Source organism: Tiliqua scincoides, chromosome 1 (assembly GCF_035046505.1).
Source record: "Tiliqua scincoides isolate rTilSci1 chromosome 1, rTilSci1.hap2, whole genome shotgun sequence".
NCBI classification, from domain to species: domain Eukaryota; kingdom Metazoa; phylum Chordata; class Lepidosauria; order Squamata; family Scincidae; genus Tiliqua; species Tiliqua scincoides.
In genome coordinates, this window is record NC_089821.1 from 132,838,198 (window position 1) to 132,857,397 (window position 19,200).

Genomic DNA, 19,200 nt, shown 5'->3' on the forward strand with positions numbered 1-19,200 from the left:
TCAAAGGGTCAGACCACACATTATAAAGAATGCACAACTTGGTCCAGTGATTATTGGGGGAAGGATTAAATAGCAATCAGAGGCAGTTCCATATTATTTATTCCATTTGTGCCAATTAAAATAGCATGGGGGGAGGAGGAAATGTCATCAGGATTAGAACTGCAGCAGGGGCAAAGTCTCCTGCAACAGGGACAAAATGGACCCCTGTAATGGTTACATCTTGTTTCTCTGTTCCCCCAGCCACTATTTAAAAAAAAACAATCACAGGGCTATTTTCTGTGAAATGCTTAGTTTTCCCCTAAATTGTTCATTTAGGTACATGTTTGTTTAGCACACAGGTGGCATTGAAATTAAGTTATCTAGTGAGTTAAAAGGCTCCTATAGGAAAATAGGCAGAAAAAACACAGAAGGAAGCCGGGGAACTCAGGGAAACTCAGGTGAAACACAAGATGACACAATATGAATTTTTTGTCTTCTCTTTGATTATTATAAAATATTTACAGTACAGTATATGCAATTTTTTCAACAAGAAGAGTTTAGAGAGTGGTTTAAACAGCAAAAGAAATGCATTCTCTTGATCATTTATATGACATTCCAATGCCACACAATAAGGAATTACAGAATGCATTTTCAAATGATTTGGAAGTGATTGCTAATAGACTCCTATTTGCACATTCAATGTTCTCAAACAATTAAAAAGAAACAGAAACACAAATCCTCCAGCAGGAGGGCTTTAATTATCATAGCAACACGTAGAGTCTCACACATCAACTGGCCTGGATTCACTTCTGGCAGCATTTAACTTTGTGGAAAGGTGTTTCATGCAGATTAACACTCGAATTCTTCCAAGGTGTTGTCTTCAATGACTTCTCTTTCTGTTGCTCTCGCTTTAACAGTTCTTGAGCTTTGGGAGGGAGGGGGAAAAATACCCTTATCTTTCTTAACAGCTGAAGACAGACATAAGATGAGAACTCAGAGCAGCTTCCACAACTGTGCTCTAGGAGCACTGAAAAACCTGAATGATCAGAAACTGCAGCAAAAGGAATGCTGCAGAAGGACAGAAAAAGCCCTTCAATCCTGCCCCTCAGTGCTGGTCCCATCACCTGTCACTGCTGCCTCCTCCTCCTGCTCTTACTTCCTCTGTCTCCACTTCTGACTCCCAGTGAGGAATGCATAAGCCTCCAACTGCAAGATGCTGTGCTAGCCTTCCAGGCAGAGAAGGAGGAAACAGCTGTAATGGGCAGAAAATGAGTGATGGAGCCAGTATTGAAGCCAGTCAGGATTGAAGGGCCTCTACCAGCATTTAGTGTGTGATTATGTCTAAAGGGAGGGCTCAGTTGTAGAACATGCTTGAAGCTTCTTTTATCTTCTGCAAGTATTCAGCCCAACACATTAACTCATTGGTTCTCAAACTAATGGGTCGTAACCCACCAGCCTGGGAAGCCCTGAGTCTGCCCCTTAAGGGGCAGGTGGGGGATAACAGTGACATGATCACCATGATGGCGCCTCCACTAGGGACAGAGAATGTATTTAAAATATCTGCACCCCTGTTGCCTTCCCATTCATCACAAGGATAGCTAAGGTGGCTATAAGAACAATTAAAAGAATAAAAAGAAAGAATATATGGGACAGATGGAGTGTGGGAAGAAATTGGTTGGGGAACTTGGTTGGGTGCCCCAAGGGCACCCAAGATGGCTAACAATCAATGGAAAACATAATATAAAAATAATAACAGATAAAAGCATAAAAACAATAAAAACAGACAATATAAAATACAAAGCAACCAGCAATAAAACATTAAAGAAATTCATAAAAGTAGCCATTATAGGGCCTCAAAGGTCTTCCTAAATAAAAACGTCTTCAGCCCTCACCAGAAGGTTAATAAAGAGAAAGCTGTCCTGAACTCAGGAATTCCTGAATTCCATAATGCAGGCACCACCACTGAGAAGGCCCTGTTTCTGGCAGCCATCCCCCTGACCTCACTCAGTGGTGGCACAACCAACAGGGCCCCCTCTGATAACCTCAGAGAATGGACCAGATTGAGAGACCGCCTTCTTCTGCACAAATACTCTGGGCCCAAGCCTTTAGGGTTTTAAAGATCAAAACTAGCACCTTGAATTGGGCCAGTAAATGAACCGACAGCCAGTGTAACCACTGGAGCGGCAGCGTGATGGGAGTCAAACTGCTGATTTCTAGCAACTACACAAGCCACCACATTCTGTACTAACTGTAGCTTCCGGACCATATTCTGGGGCAGTCCCACAAAGAGCACATTATAATAATCTAATATTGATGTCACCATGGTATGGACCACTGTGGTCAGATTCAACTGACACAGGTCTGGCCACAGCTGGCACACCAGTTGAAGCTGGGCAAAGCCGCTCCTGGCTACAGCGAACACCTGAGCAGCTGTGAGTCCAGGATAACCCCCAAGTTGCAAATCTGCTCTTTCAGGGGGTGCAACCCTATTTAGTGCAACCCCATTTAGAATAGGGTAGAGTAGGATAGTCCAGCACCCACATCGTGGATTTCTGAAACAAGTGGACCTCTGTCTTGCTGGGATTTAATTTAAGTTTGTTCGCCTCCAAATCCTAACTGCCTTCAGGCAGTGCTCCAGGACAGAGACAGCCACCCTGGTATCTGGTGGAAAGGAGAGATAGAACTGAGTGTCATCTGCATACTGATGGCACCCAATTCCAAATCCCTGGAAGATCTCTTGCAGGGGTTTCAAGTAGATATTAAATAACATGAGGGACAGTAGAGAATTCTGCAGCACCCCACACCTCAATGGCCAGGGTGTCGAGCAGGAGTCCCCCAGTACCACCATCTGGGATCTGTTGGCCAAGGAGGAGTGGAAACACTACAAAACACTACAAAAGTGCCCCCATCCCCAACTCGGCCAACTGTCCCAGAAGGACACCATGGTTGATAGTGTTAAAAGCTGCTGAGAGGTCTGAAACAGCTAGCAAGGATGCACTCCCTCCATCCAGCCCTCAGCGTAGGTCATCCACCAAGGTGACCAAGACCATTTCCATCCCAAAGCCCGGCCTGAGGCCAGATTGAAAGGGATCCAGATAATCCACTTCATCCAGGACCCTCTGGAGTTGAGATGCCACTACCTACTTGATCACTTTGCCCAGAAATAGGAGGTTAGAAACTGGCTGATAATTATCCAGTACAGAAGGGTCCAGAGAGGGTTTTTTTTTCAGAAGAGGGCGAACCACTGTATACTTTAAGGCCAGAAGAAGCACTCCCTCCCTCAAAGATGAATTTACTATCCTTTCTATCCACTCAGCCAGTCCGTCCTGGGCAGATCTAATCAGCCATGCTGGGTGTGGATCCAGCAGGCAGGGGGACGGCCGCACACTCCGAAGGCTCCTATCCACATCTTCAGGTTCCACAAGCTGAAAAGAATCCCACAAACCAAGACTGACAGATGCCATGGGGGCATCTATTATTGTTATTGTTGTTATCGTTGTTAAGTATTTCTATACTGCCTTTCTTACTGATTCTCACAGTGAGTGAGAGTCTTACAGACCCAAGGCGGTTCACATAGGTAGGATGTCACTGACATCCATTTTTACAAATGGAGTTTTTACAATTAATGTTCTGTGAGAAAAGCACATAATGCATAACATGGCATCTTTCTTGGCTTTTGTGTTTTTTTAAAGAATAGCATGGCCAGAGTCAGTGAAACTGCATCAGGACAAGTACGGAAAACTTGGTACACCTCTCCTCTTATAGCAGAGCTTATAGCAGATTGTTAGCAGAGCTGAAGGAATCAGTCCCACACAAAGTCAAACCCAAACTGACTTTTGTTAAGAAAGAACTGCAGTCGTTACAGAGACAGAAACAAGAAGACAGGAAAAGAAGCCAAACTACAACTCCAGCAACTCCAAAAACCTTGGACTAAACAGCATACTGCCACTACTGAGGGTTAGGCTCCGTAATGTGAGTGGGGGGGAGGTATCTACTAGGACCTGCACCAGCTAAATAGCTGGTTCAGGTCTGCATGAACCCATGCCACAGAATCAGATCCAGAAAGTGGGTTAGGATTCAGCAACCACTGCCAAACCCTTCCTGGATCTGATCTACCCCCCCCCATTCTGCCCTCCCCACCCCTTCCTGCCTCCCTTGCCAGCTTACCTCTGTTTTTGTGCTGCTCTGAAGTCCCTTTTACTGCTTTATGGCAGTCAGTGCCAGCAGAAGAGGAGCACCACCAGTTTAGGATTGGGCCATACATGTGCCCAAATGTTTGCATTTTAACACAGCCTGATGATTATGAATCAACCTATTCATTCAGTTATTCAGTTCAGGTACTTAATAGCTAGGTACTGACTAGGTATTGACTAGCACTAGAATGACAATACATCTTACCATTTCTCTATTTTTTCTTCAGCAGTTAAAGCTGTCTGATCATGAGACAGCCAGTCAGAAACAGCAACAGACAACTTTAAGAAGGCAGATGGATCTTCTTTAGCTTAGGTCAACTGTGTGAATGAGTTAAACTTACCAACCATTGTGAAAAGTTCTGTCACCTGGTGATCAGATTTTGCTGATGTTTCCATGTACAATAAACCTTTTGTCGTGGCAAATTCCTTGGCCTCCTGGAGAGAAGACACATGGAATCAGGAATTTCAGAGCTGCAATCTCATGCTGAATTCTAGATAATCCTGAAATAACCCCCTTGTGCAAAATAGGAGTTATGCTACGAGAACCATGTGGATTATTAAGAAGCATATATCAGGCCAATGGGTTTGTGGTCCATAAAGCCAAATGCATCCTATTGGTCCTCCTTGTGGACTGACATGTATTTGAGAAATTGCATCAGCCCCATTTTTGCAGGCAGCAAACCCAGAATCAGTGCATAGTCCAAAAGTGAGGATTGGAAGAGAGGGAAATGACACATGAGTCTGGAGGTCTAAGATGATCCACCTAGGGCTGCAAAACCATTGCCATTAAAAAAAATTGATGCTAATGTATATAAATCTTGAGAAAGTTTGTACAAACTGTTTCCTTGTATCCGTGTGCATTCAGAGCTTTGATGAGATTTGCTGGAGCCAATCAGTAGCAATTTTAGAATAGAAAAGTGAACAGCTGCTGGGGCAGACCCTCTTCTAAAACCCAGAGAGACAGAGATACCAAGGGTCAGTTCTGATGACCAAAGTGAGCGTGGCTTGAGGTTCTCCAAACCCACATGCTTTTTCCTGCCCCTCTCCCTATCTCTCAGTGTATGCATCATCAAAATCTTATAGTTGGCAACCTTCAGACTCGAAAGACTATGGTATCGCGCTCTGAAAGGTGGTTCTGGAACAGCATCTAGTGTGGCTGAAAAGGCCAATTTGGGAGTGACAATCCCTTCCACACTGGGAGCAAGTGCAGTCTGTCCCTGGTCTGTTTCCCTGGCTATGGGCCTTCCTTCTTTGCCTCTTTGCCTCAGACTGTTGGCCAAGTGTCTCTTCAAACTGGGAAAGGCCATGCTGCACAGCCTGCCTCCAAGCGGGCTGCTCAGAGGCCAGGGTTTCCCACCTGTTGAGGTTCACTCCTAAGGCCTTCAGATCCCTCTTGCAGATGTCCTTGTATCGCAGCTGTGGTCTACCTGTAGGGCGCTTTCCTTGCACGAGTTCATCCTTTGGGATCCGGCCATCATCCATTCTCACAACATGACCGAGCCAACGCAGGCGTCTCTGTTTCAGCAGTGCATACATGCTAGGGATTACAGCTCGTTCCAGGACTGTGTTATTTGGAACTTTGTCCTGCCAGGTTACCCCCTCTATCAAAATCATGGTGTGCTTAAACCACAGCTGCACATCTCACCCAAACTCTTAGTTTTAACCATGGTTCAAAAACCAGGTTTTGGGTTTTGCATCCCAGTTTGTGACTACTGCTTCTGGGTTTGGATGGGTTTGAACACACCAGGACACTGATGTCAGCATTTACTGGAGCTTAGGCTTTAATGAGGTGGAAGAAGGAGGGGTCTTCAAGCCAGTTTGGTTCCAAGTCCCTCCCTATTTTCCAACATGCATACATGTTTGAAAACATCAGGGATTGGTTGCGAATACTACCTGTGATGTGACCTCTCGAGCAGCAGAAAGATCTAGTTTATTGCCAACCAAAACTATAATTATTTCTCCAGGAAGGAATTCCTTCTCCAGTTCACTCAGCCACACTTTGGCTTTCTCCAAACTTTCCTGAAAAGACAATATATATGTACATGATTGATATATGTCAATAACCACATTTATCATGTTCTGAAGGAGTATTTCATGAGAAGGGTAAACTATGAGATTTTGTGTGGGTTTAGAATACATTATTTTCAATTAAATAATAGCAAAAAATTATTCAGTTAAATAATAGCAAAATTGCAACTACCGTATTTTTCTGACCATAAGATGCACCTAGTTTTTAGAGGAGGAAAACGTACTTTTAAAGTAAGCCTGCCTTCCCCCTGTGGTGCCTGCGCAAATGAGGACCTTGCCCCCGGTGTGGACCTTGCCCCCTTTGTTCTCCGCCTGCCCTCCCCCTGCGGCGCCTGTGCAAATGAGGACCTTGGCCCTTTCTTTCTGCCCCTTTGACCAAAATATTCTAGTTTCTTCCCTGGGCATCTCTCACTTTGATGACAGCTGTCTCCTCTGTGCCAGTCTTTCATTGGTTCATCTGAGTCCCCTGACCTCCATCATTTGAGGCACAAGATCATTTGTCTTCCTCGTCACCCTGATCACATCACACCCTTCACTGGCTTCCTGCCTGCCCTCAGATCCAGCACAAGCTCCTTGTCCTTCAAAGCCCTTTGTGACCTCACTCCTCTATCATCACACCCCACTACATTTCTTTCCATGACCTTTGCTCTTCCAACTAGCTGAAGTTCTCCAACTCCCTAAGATGACCCTACCCTGCTACCCCTTATGTCTAGAACTACCTTCTGGAACACCTATGCAATGCTCCTTGATTCACAACCTTAAAATCCTTATGAAACCCTTTGTTATAAACACATAGACGAACAGGCCTTGCTGAGGGAGAATCAGCATGGCTTCTGTAAGGGTAAGTCTTGCCTCACGAACCGTACAGAATTCTTTGAAAAGGTCAACAAGCATGTGGATGCGGGAGAACCCACAGACATTATATATCTGGACTTTCGACATGGTCCCTCACCAAAGGCTACTAAAAAAACTTCACAGTCAGGGAATTAGAGGACAGGTCCTCTCATGGATTGAGAACTGGTTGAAGGCCAGGAAACAGAAAGTGGGTGTCAATGGGCAATTTTCACAATGGAGAGAGGTGAAAAGTGGTGTGCCCCAAGGATCTGTCCTGGGACCGGTGCTTTTCAACCTCTTCATAAATGACCTGGAGACAGGGTTGAACAGTGAGATGACACCAAACTTTTCCGAGTGGTGAAGACCAGAAGTGATTGTGAGGAGCTCCAGAAGGATCTCTCCAGACTGGTAGAATGGGCAGCAAAATGGCAGATGCACTTCAATGTAAGTAAGTGTAAGATCATGCACATTGGGGGCAAAAAAAATCAAAACTTTACATATAGGCTGATGGGTTCTGAGCTGTCTGACAGATCAGGAGAGAGATCTTAGGGTGGTGGTGGAGAGGTCGATGAAAGTGTCGACTCAAATGTGCGGCGGCAGTAAAGAAGACCAATTCTATGCTTGGGATCATTAGAAAAGGTATTGAGAACAAAAAGGCTAATATTATAATGCCATTGTACAAATCGATGGTAAGGCTACACCTGGAGTATTGTGTCCAGTTCTGGTCACCGCATCTCAAAAAAGACATAGTGGAAATGGAAAAGGTGCAAAAGAGAGCGACTAAGATGATTATTGGGCTGGGACACTTTCCTTATGAGGAAAGGCTATGGCGTTTGGGCCTCTTCAGCCTAGAAAAGAGACACCTGAGGGGGGACATGATTGAGACACACAAAATTATGCAGGGGATGGACAGAGTGGATAGAGAGATGCTCTTTACACTCTCACAAAACAAGGGCCAGGGGACATCCACTAAAATTGAGTGTTGGGAGAGTTAGAACAGACAAAAGAAAATATTTCTTTACTCAGCGTGTGGTCAGTCTGTGGAACTCCTTGCCACAGGATGTGGTGATGGCGTCTGGCCTGGACGCCTTTAAAAGGGGATGGGACAAGTTTCTGGAGGGAAAATCCATTACGGGGTACAAGCCATGATGTGTATGTGCAACCTCCTGATTTTAGAAATGGGCTATGTCAGAATGCCAATACAAGGGAGGGCACCAGGATGCAAGTCCCTTCTTATCTGTTGTGCTCCCTGGGGTATTTGGTGGGCCGCTGTGAGATACAGGAAGCTGGACGAGATAGGCCTATGGCCTGATCCAGTGGGGCAGTTCTTATGTTCCTGACAGCCCAATCCTATCCAACTTTCCATCACCAGTGCAACCGCAATGCACTCTGGGGTAAGGAAACAAATGTTCCCATATCTTAAGGAGGCCTTTGTGACTGTACCCCCAACACAGGAAGCAATGCATACCCCAAAGGCACAGCAGCACTGGCACTGGAAAATTGGATAGGATTGGGCCCTGAGTTGCCTTTGGCACCGCACTCTAGTCCTCTTCCTTCTGTGACTATGCTTATGTAAATGAAACTGAACGTCTCAACTATGCTTTCCCTGCATCCTGCTTGTCTCCACCTAGGGACTGATAAATGGAATCCAACACCTGATGCCACCCCTAATCTGCTGCCGCAATCATCATTGTGCAACTCACTCCCCCCCCCCCCACAAAAAAACCAGAACTAAACCAAAAAGAGTCATTTGACAAAACACGAAGTGTGAGCCATGCTGGGAACTCCCATAGTGTCTTGCATTTTCTCTTTTATAAAGGGACAACAAGTAAGTGGCTGTTTCCCTCCCTCCCCACACCTCAACTTAAGCCAGGTTGTTTGTGTCATGGATGGGCTGGCCCTGCCTCTGTCCTCTTTCCCTCCCTCTGTTGTCCTCCTTGTGTCAATTCCTAAATTATACTCCTTGTGGCAGGGAGTATAATCATTTTCACAGTTTGAGCAGCAGTGCAGAAAGCGCTGATCTGATCGGTTTCTGACAAACCTCAGCCAAACCCTATTCACCTCACGACTCCTGATTCAGATTGACAAACCTACATGGAGGGAGGAGAAGGTATCCCAGATCACAAGGTGGGAGGGGATGGGCAGTGCAAGCAAGTGGACAGAAGCAGTGGGTGGGCCCTGAAAACAAAAATCTCTCTCCTCGCCTCCACCCCCTACCCTGCCTTCTGGAGGCAGCCTACCCGCCTGCTCATGCCAGTTTGAATGAGGCTTCCAGATTGCCCACAGGGCCTTCCAAAGCTGCATAAATAGTAAGCAAGTTTTCACACAGAGAGAAACACAAAGTGGAGTGGCTTCTCCACTTGCTCCTGAGAAAAACTTCCACGTTCCGGTTTCTTGAAACATCCAGTTTCAAAACAAGCATAACTCAAGTCCGCAAGAGTCATCAAAAATGTGGGTTTGGCGACTCAAGTCCAAGTCTTCCGAGTCGAGTCACTCATCCCTTCAGCATGCTTCCAGTTTAGGAAATCATTGCCACACATTCAATCCACTTTGAGGAAATTTTCAAAGCCTAGAAATATGTAGTAGATATCTTGTCATGTTAAAAGAAAAACATAAAACCACAACTCCCCACACTTTTGAAAAATACACCAGAAGTCCCATTCAAACGCATCATTGTCTCACCTGTTTAGTAATATCATAAACCAGAATGGCAGCATTTGCATTTCTGTAATATAGATGGCAGACACTATGGTACTTTTCTTGGCCAGCAGTATCCCAAATCTCAAGCTTCATTGTAGCATGATTTAACCTTAGAAGTTGACTGAAGAAGGAACCTAAAAGCAAGAGAGAAATTAATGTCTCTATCCAGTACGCACTGACACTAACAGCCCAATCCTGTGCTTCCCAGCACCCAGGATTGCAGAGGCACCAAAATGGCTACTGCGGCATCCCATGGGGCTGGGAAGCAGCACCAGGGTTACTTGTAAACCCTACTAAAGGGTTTATGCTCCCTTACCCTGTTTACACACCCTTACCGCTATTGAGTGGGCGCAGATTTAAGGAGACCCATGTCAGGTCTCCTAGGCCAGTAGGGGGGATAGAATATGGTGGCAGGACCTGCCGCCATCTCCTGCCAAGCTGCCTCTCCCTGCCATGCCTTCCCCTGCCCCCCCACCCTAGAACACCTCCCTCCCTTGGCCAGCATGAGGGCCATTGGATCAGGCCTTCAATCAGGTGTTTGCTTTCATTCAACCACTGCTTCGTCTTGCAACACACTGGGAAAAAAGTTTGTTCATTTTGGAAATATTAAATTTTGTAGTTGGTGTAATGTCCTGGCATAGCACACTGACTGAGACCCTGGGCTACAAACTGAGACGTTCTTCTGCCATGAACCCATTAAGGTGGCACCACTGCCATAAATGTTCCATAGGATTGGGCTGTGAGGGTATGAAAAATGCAACAATGATCAAAAAAATAAACACATAAATTCCATTGTATTTATAATTTTATTATTCCTTTGACTATGTTTAATGGAATAATAATAATAAATAATAAACTTTATTTTTACCCCGCCTTTCTCCCCAAAGGGACTCAAGGCGGCTTACAACAGGTTAAAACAGATTTAAAACACAATTTAAAACAAATAAAAAACATATTAACATATATCATAAAAACAGCAGTCAGATAAAAAATAGTCAGGTAAAAAGAGCAGCAGCAAATCATAAAAGAATCAGGCCTGTAAAAAATATTAAAAGATGTTAAAAAGATGTTTAAAAAGCCGAGAACTCAGAAGGCTTAAACAGAAGGGTCTTCAGGCCTTGCCGAAAACTTTCAAGAGAGGGAGCCATTCTTAAGTCAAGGGGAAGGGAATTCCACAGCATTGGTGCCACTACTGAGAAGGCCCTATTTCTTGCCCCACGTACCTCCCTAGGCGGCGGCACTTGCAAAAAGGCCTTCTCTGATGACCTAAGAGGATAAGCCGGATTGTACAGAAGTAGGCGATCTCTAAGGTATCCTGACCCAGAGCAGTATAGGGCTTTAAAGGTCAAAACCAGCACCTTGAATTGGGCCCAGAAACGAATGGACAGCCAATGCAGCCGCTGGAGAAGCAGACTGACAGAGTCGAACGGCCTACCTCCAGTAACCACACGGGCCGCCGCATTCTGCACTAGTTGCAGTTTCTGAACCGTCTTCAAGGGCAGCCCCACATAGAGCACGTTACAGTAATCTAACCTTGATGTCACCGAGGCATGGATCACCGTGGCCAGGTCTGCACGATCCAAGTACGGCCGCAGCTGGCGCACCAGCCGAAGTTGAGCGAAGGCCCCCCTAGCTACAGCCGCCACCTGGGAATCCAGGAGCAGCTGCGAGTCCAGGTGGACCCCCAAGCTGCGGACCTGCTCCTTCAGGGGGAATGCAACCCCATTCAGCGCAAGCCAATAGTCCAGCACCTGCATCAAGGATTTCCGAACCAAGAGAGCCTCTGTCTTATCCGGATTTAATTTCAGTTTGTTAGTCCCCATCCAGATCCTCACTGTCTCCAAACAGCACTCCAGGCCCTCAACTGCCACCCTGGAGTCTGGAGGAAAGGAGAGATAGAGCTGGGTGTCATCAGCATGTTGATGGCACCCCACTCCAAACCCCCGGATGACCTCTCCCAGTGGTTTCATGTAGATGTTAAATAGCATGGGGGACAGAATTGAGCCCTGTGACACCCCGCACCTCAAGGGCCAAGGTGTCGAACAGGCATCCCCCAGCACCACCATCTGGGACCGATCCTCCAAGTAGGAGCAGAACCACCGCAAAACAGTGCCTCCAACTCCCAACTCAGCCAATCTGCCCAGACGGATACCATGGTCGATGGTATTGAAAGCCGCTGAAAGGTCCAGCAGGACCAACAGGGACGCACTCCCCCTGTCCAGTCCCCAGCGTAGGTCATCCACCAAGACAACCAAGGCGGTTTCCGTCCCAAAGCCCGGCCTGAAACCAGATTGAAAAGGATCCAGATAATCCGCTTCATCCAAGACCCTCTGGAGTTGGGACGCCACCACACACACAATGACCTTGCCCAGAAACGGGATGTTGGATACTGGCTGGTAGTTGTCTATCCAGGGAGGGCTTCTTCAGGAGGGGGCAAACCACCGCCTGTTTCAAAGCACATGGCAACATCCCCTCCATCAAGGAAGAGTTGACCACCCCCCCGTCCACTCAGCCAGTCCACCCCGGGCAGTTCTTATCAGCTAAGCTGGGCAGGGGTCAAGCAGGCAGGCAGATGGCCTCACACTCCAAAGGAGTCTGTCCACATCCTCAGACTGTACAAGCTGAAAAGAATCCCACAACACTGGACAAGCAGTTGCCAAGGGGACATCATCAGACATTGTCAATATGGCATCCAAGTTGAGACGAATACGATTTTATCTGCAAAATGTTGTGCAAACACGTCACAGCGGCTGACCATGTATTCCTCCTGGTCTACTGGAGGGGCCTGATGGAGAAGGCCCCGCACCACACGGAACAGCTCTGCTGGACGGTTGTCAGCAGACACAATGGTAGCAGAGAAGAACAATCTCTTTGCTGCTACCACTGCCACGGAATAGGCTCTATAATGAGCTCTACTCCGTGTCCGATCGGATTCATCCCAAGTTTTCTGCCACCGTCGATCTAGACGCCTGCCCTGCCGCTTCATTATTCACAGCTCCTCAGTGAACCAAGGAGCCGCTCCAAGTCTGCGACGTGGCAGAGGTCGCTCCGGAGCACTGCCCTGGTATGTCTATTTTGAGATGTTCACCTTTTATAGTTGTACTTATAGCTGTGGAAAGAGAATTGCTCTGCAGTAATTTACATCCTTGAGGCAGTAAATGAGTCATTAGAACCATATGAGAAGAAACAAATTATGCGTTCATTTCCTGGTTGTTTGATTAAGCAGAGTCCTTGCATGTTTTATGCTAAGTTTTGATAAGGCTGGTATTTGTCTTCTGGGCATATATCCAAAGCAAAACAGGAAGGGAACTCCTCCAGAGATTAAAGTAAATTGCCTGAAGGCAGCTTATTGCAACTATCCCGTAAACATACTTACTTGTTACATTTTAAAAGCACCACAAGAATCCTTGAGTCCCATTCCCCTCTTTTCATTTCGTTTTGTAGGAATGCCAGAGACTAACAGCCTCTGTGAGCTGCCTGGCACACAGGGCTGCTGCGGTGCCAAAATGGCTGCTGTGGCATCCTGAGTGCACTGGGCAGCTGCCGGTGGCTCTCCAGGGGAAGGGAACACTCATCCCCTTCCTTCAGGTAAGGAAGGGAGCCCTGCAATGGGGCTACTCAACTCTGTACCAGCTATTTAGCTGGTACAGAGTAAGGGAGTCCCATGTCAGGCCAGGAGGTCTGACACGGGACTTTGGATCCAGTGGAGCTGAGCTCTGCCCCCTCCTGCCCTGCTCCCTTCCCACTATTGCTTCTCCCTGCTCTCCCCCTGCCCCAGAACACTTCCCTCCACGCTCCCACTCACCCCTCCACCGCCTAGCGCTCACCTGGAACTCCAGGTGACAGTCGCCCATCCTCCACTAGCTCAGTGCGGGCACTAAGTCAGCACCTGTGCTGGCTGGGCAGTATGTGTCGCAAGTGTGCCTTATGGCACGTTTGTGATACTGCGTGCCAGCGCTGAACAGATGTGCCATGTTCAGGATCGGGTCCTAAAACAGCATCACCTACAGAGGCAGAAGCAAACTGATGAATTTAACCATAGAATCCTATGAAAATGATGATAAAGTACCTAAATGAATGGAATCCAAAGATCAATTAAAAGAGTTTTTTTTAATGGAACATAATGAGTCCAAGAAGTATTAATGGACTGTTTTCTTCAAGTTTTTACCATTTCATAGACCATTTCTGTATTTTATTTACCATATCTAGTTTCCATTGTATTTATATTTTTATTATCCCTTTGACTATGTTTAATGGAATATCTATTTGAAAATTAACCTTTCCTGTACATTCCTGTATATTCCTCTACATACATATCTATACTTCTCCAATTGAAAATGTTTTATATGTTCTATTATTAGTTTAGGAACTTGATCATTACACCTTTCTTTTGGTGTGAAAACTCTTATATTTTATTAAGAAGTTTCAGAGCTCCATGCGCTGCCCAGGAGATGGCTATAACAAAAGTGCTGTAAGGCACATTTTGCAGTGACTAGGAGGTGCCAACACAGAGACCAGCACGGGTGGGCACTGGGCACTCCAGGCCTCCACTGGGCCTCCACTCAGAGGAGCCCTTACCAGCCCTTCACTAGTAAGTTTCCCTCAGACTGGCAGGGAGGCGTTCTGGGGCAGGGAGGGGGCAGGGGGAAGGTGGGGAGAATGTGAAACTGGGTGGGGGAGGGCAGGGAGGAGGGCAATCAGACCCAGGCTCAGGGGGGGGGCAGGGGTGGTGAAGGAAACCTCTGCTAGATCCTAACCCCTGGAAGCTGCTCGGTTCTCTCTCTCTAACCCTCTGCAGAGCTGCTCGGTTTTGTGCCAGCAGCTGAGCTGGTCCATATTCTAGCAGCCCCGTCAGGCAGGTTTGTGCTTGACAAAAGGTAAGGGAAAAAAATGTTCCCTTACCTCAAGGAGATTTCTGGCTGCCTCCTTGCCCTTGCAGGATACAGCGGCAGCGGCAGCAGTTTTGGTGCTGCTGTACCATGGCATGGGCAGCCCCATTAGGATTGGGCTGCCCATCACATGATTCTGAAGGAACATGAAAAGAGAATGATGTAGTTGGAAAGAATAGGGAAGTGTCTTTAGGAAATTACAGGGAAATGACTTCCGGTTGAGGGAGTGGCTGGTTGACAGGCTGGTCTGAGGTAGCAGCCTATGCTGAAGACAATTTATGTTCTCTGGATTTAAAAGGGAACAAGGAAGAACCCACATTCTCCACATCTTCCTGTGTCAACTTCTAGTGGTGGAAGCTGTTGGGAATGTGACACAATTTGAGTGTAGGAAGGGGTATACATCAGCTCAAATTTTTGAGATGGCAACAAAACCAAGCCGCCCCCCCTTTACTCTGCATTTCTAAGGGAAACTGTGAAGACAAGATTTACGATCTTTATGAGGTGAGAACCTAATCTGATAGTCAAGACTTATTAAAAATGGAAAAAGGAATAAGAAAGGAGTTTTCAAAGAATCATAGAATCATAAGAGTTGGAAGGGGCCTAATAGGTCATCTAGTTCAACCCCCTGCCTTAGGCAGGAAATCCTCCTAGAGCATCTCCAGCTGGTGCTTGTATAACCTCTGCTTGAAGATCTCCAGTGAGGGAGAGTCCACCACCTCCCTTGGCAATCTGTTCCACTGCCAAACCGCTGTTACTGTCAGGAATTTTTTCCTGAGGTCCAATCAGAATCTCTTCACTTGTAGTTTGTACCCATTGGTTGTATTTCTACTTTCAGAGGCAGTTGAGAACAAATTTCCTTCTTCCATATGACAGCCCTTCAGGTATTTGAAGAGAGCTACCATATCTCCTCTCAGCATTCTCTTCTCCACCTTTCTTCATAGGGTTTGTTCTCCACCTTTCTGATCATCCTTGTCTCTCTACTCTGATCTCGCTCCAGTTTGGTTGCATCTTTCTTAAAGTGAGTTGCCCAGAATTGGACACAGTACTCCAGGTGAGGTCTAACCAATGCAGAGTGAAGTGGAACCACAACTTATTGTGATGAGGAAGCTACGGTTCTACTAATGCAAGCTAAAACTGCATTTGCCTTCTTTGCAGCCGCATCACACTGCTAATTCATGTTCATCTTGTGATCCACTGCAACTCCAAGATCCCCCTCACATATTGCACTGCCAAGCCAGGTATCTCCCATTTTATATTTATGTCTTTGGTCATTTTTGCCTAACTTTGCATTTGTCCCTGTTGAACTTCATCTTATTTATTTTGGCCCACTATTCCATTTTGTCCAGGTCTTCCTGAAGTACTGTCTTCCATTATGTTTGTTCCATTATGTTTGGTGTCATTTGCAAATTTGATAAGGCCCCCTTGTATTGCTTCATCCAAGTCATTGATGTTTGGCATTCATGGCATTCTTGATTTTTGGGGGGAAGTTGTAAGAATGATCTATAAAGTGCTTTCAGATTGTGAAAACAGTGGACTATTAAGGACAGTGACATCTGTGGTGTAAGAGAAGAAATGCAGGAATCAATAGTCAGTTAATGAAACAGTAGGATGAAAGACTGATCATGAGGTCAAAAGTATTACAGACCCCACTCACTGTACAGCTTTGCCTTCAGCTTTTAGAGAGGTTCAAAGAAAGAACTGAGGAAAAAGACAGAAGCAAAAATTGAAGGAATGCTACAAAAATTTCAAAACATTGGTGTTGAGTTGAAAAAAAGACTCAGAAACATCATCAGAAGAAAAGTAGAAGAAGAAAGTTCAAGAAACAGAGGAAGAACAAGGAACAGAAATTAAGCAAAAAATGATCTTCAGTGGGATGCTTGAGAGAAGAGAGGAGGAGAATCAAGTTGGACTAGACCTTCTGGATAAAGGAACAGGAGAAGACATGCAGAATTAGAGTAGTGTGACTTACTGGGGTGTGGAAGAGTTAAAAAATTAGAGCAATTAGCAGAGCCATGTACAGGTTGATTGGGAAGAATAGGTAGTGGGCATGAGCAGAAGATACAGAGAAAATAAAAAATGCAGTGTTAAGAAGTTGGTAAGGGGAGAGGTACACTTGGAACTTGTATGGAAAGGAGTTGGTTAAAGTATATGAGTCGCCAGGTGAAACATCTGGGGTGGGATACAACAATGGAATAAGAAGAAATTGACAGAAAGGGTGGAATTAATTAACAAATGTATATTTCAAAGATGAATGTTGTTTTTAAGTAACATGACTTGGGCAGAGCAATCCTAACTTGTACTAGAACAGGCAGGCCTGTGATGTATTCAGCACAAGTTTGAGGCTATCTGAGGCTCAGCCCAAGGCAAAGGGAAACTCTTCCCCTTACCCCGGAGAGAGCTGCAGCAACCCTAATGCTTCTACTCTGATCTCCGCCACCTAAAGAGGTGGTTCAAATTCAAGCAGCTCTGCTGCTCTGGTTCAATTGGGAACAGGGCTAGGATCCAGCATAACTGCCAGATCCTGGCCCCACCTGCTGCTCCCCGACCACCCATGGGAATGCCCACCCTTCCCCCACCCCGAAATGCCTCCCTCCCGCCTCCTCCCTTGCCCTCTCCACTGCTTCACAGACCAGCTGGGCCAATGTGAACTCACCTCTTCCCAGGGCCCACATCGGAGGTGTGCTTTACGGCAATTTCGTGACACTCTTCGACAGTTGCAAGGGACTTGAGTTAGCCAAACAAGGGATTAGGATTGTGCCCTCAGTAAACTTTTAGTACGCAGAATTAATCAGAATTTGCGACTTTACTATTGCTTTAGTTTACAGGAATTGATTTTTATATGTTTGATAGTTTTTGGTTTTTTTGTTGTTTTGTTTTATGTATAAATAAATAAACAGATGACATTTGCAATACAAAAAAGAAATTACAGGGAAACGTTTCTAAATATTGTGGATGAAAAAGAAAAACAAGATATATTTTTCTAGCAGAATGTATTTATGAGGATGTTGTGTAATGATTCAAATACTGCTGAATACTGTTATCTAAGATTACACTGCTGGATTAACAAGCGTAATGTCATATTTGAAGCATGGAAGTAATATTATTTGACCAGAATTATGAATAAGGTTTGTACCGTATATAATGCATAGGTAAATAAATTTGTTCTAATTGAATATGATATCTGAGTATAGTATTGTCAAACTAGGTATCAGGAGGGCAACTATTAGTTTACTCCTAGAAAAATCCTAGGTGTTTCCACTGTTAGAGTGGATGGTTCAGAATTTTTCTGAAATGAGTACAGATGGGACTACCTGAATTTTCATGAGAGAAAAACAGCCTAATGCAGAGACCCATACAAACACTATACTAGGAAGCCACTTGCAGGTGAAATATGGAAGATATTGTGAGGAGATAGAATGTAGTGTCTGCAGTGGCCTTTGCTGTGGTGCTAGGAAACATGGGGAAACATGGTACATAGGAAACACGTAAAGCCTAGGCTTTACGTGTCCTGCACAGCTGCAGCCACTAGAGGCAACAAGGTCCTCAGGGATATAAACAGCTCCTGGAGCAGGAAGAGTTTGTGGGTAGCAGGAGGAGGACAGGTTTGGAGGAAGAATTGACTGGCTGACTAACGGACCTGCTGGCAGATTAATGGACTGGCGAACTTTTTAAAGAACCTGCTGACTGATTAACAGGCTAGTTGGTTGACTGCCTAACGGATAACTGCAGACTACTGGAACTGTGATGGCTGGAGACTACTGGTTGGTGGAGAACTGGGGAGCTAATTAGTTTAAAGGTGGATCTAACTTCTCTGGAAAGATTGGAGAGGGGACTTGCACAAGACACCATTCACCCTTTTAGCTTTCTTTACCATATCGGATTATTTCCTTGACAACCAAGGAAATATCAATGTCAAAGAAAAGGTTCCCTCAATCTATTCTGGGTCTGTCCCAGTGTTCATCATTCACTTACAGCCCACGGTAGGCAGAGACTCCTGGAAGTCTTTTTTTACATAGCGGTAGGCTAAACTTGACTTTCCTACAGAAGTGCTCCCCAGAAGAACTATTTTAAAAACATAGGTCTCTTTGAGGCGGTGGACATCTAGGAGAGCACTGGACTCTTTATACTCCACTCTTCTCCGGGCCATAGCCTGAAACAAAAAACAAAAATACATAGATCAAGCAATGTAATCATGGGTCTCTTCTAGGGAAGAAAGGCGGGATAGAAATATGGTAATAATAATATTAATAAATGGGCAACCCAATTCTAAGCTGCACTGGTGCAGCAAGGCCACAAGGCTGAAGGTCACCTCAGGGAAAGTGGATATTTTCCCAGCCTGCCCTATGGGGCTATTTGTATCTGCTAAATAGCAGGTTCAAGCCCGGGTGAATGGTGGAGGTCAACTCTGCCGATTTTGCCCTGTACCTGGACTACACCTGAACCATCCAAACCAGCCTCTTGCCACCTCTTGCCACTCCCCCGCCCCTGTGCCACTTGACACATCTCTTACCCCAACCCAGTGGCTGCATTTCTGGAGGTAGTGTTGACGGGGCAGTGTAGGCCTCCCCATCAACACT

General features: G+C 45.7%; 1 protein-coding gene across 1 annotated transcript; it reads right to left on the minus strand.

The window, feature by feature from the left end:
• Positions 1-782: 782 nt before the first annotated feature.
• On the minus strand, positions 783-18,770 carry RAB17 (RAB17, member RAS oncogene family). The gene is made up of 5 exons (XM_066610140.1): positions 18,596-18,770; positions 9,717-9,868; positions 6,066-6,191; positions 4,514-4,607; positions 783-904 (listed from the first exon to the last, which is right to left on the minus strand). The coding sequence occupies exons 1-5, from the start codon at positions 18,768-18,770 to the stop codon at positions 783-785; spliced, it is 669 nt and encodes a 222-aa protein (XP_066466237.1).
• Positions 18,771-19,200: the final 430 nt, after the last annotated feature.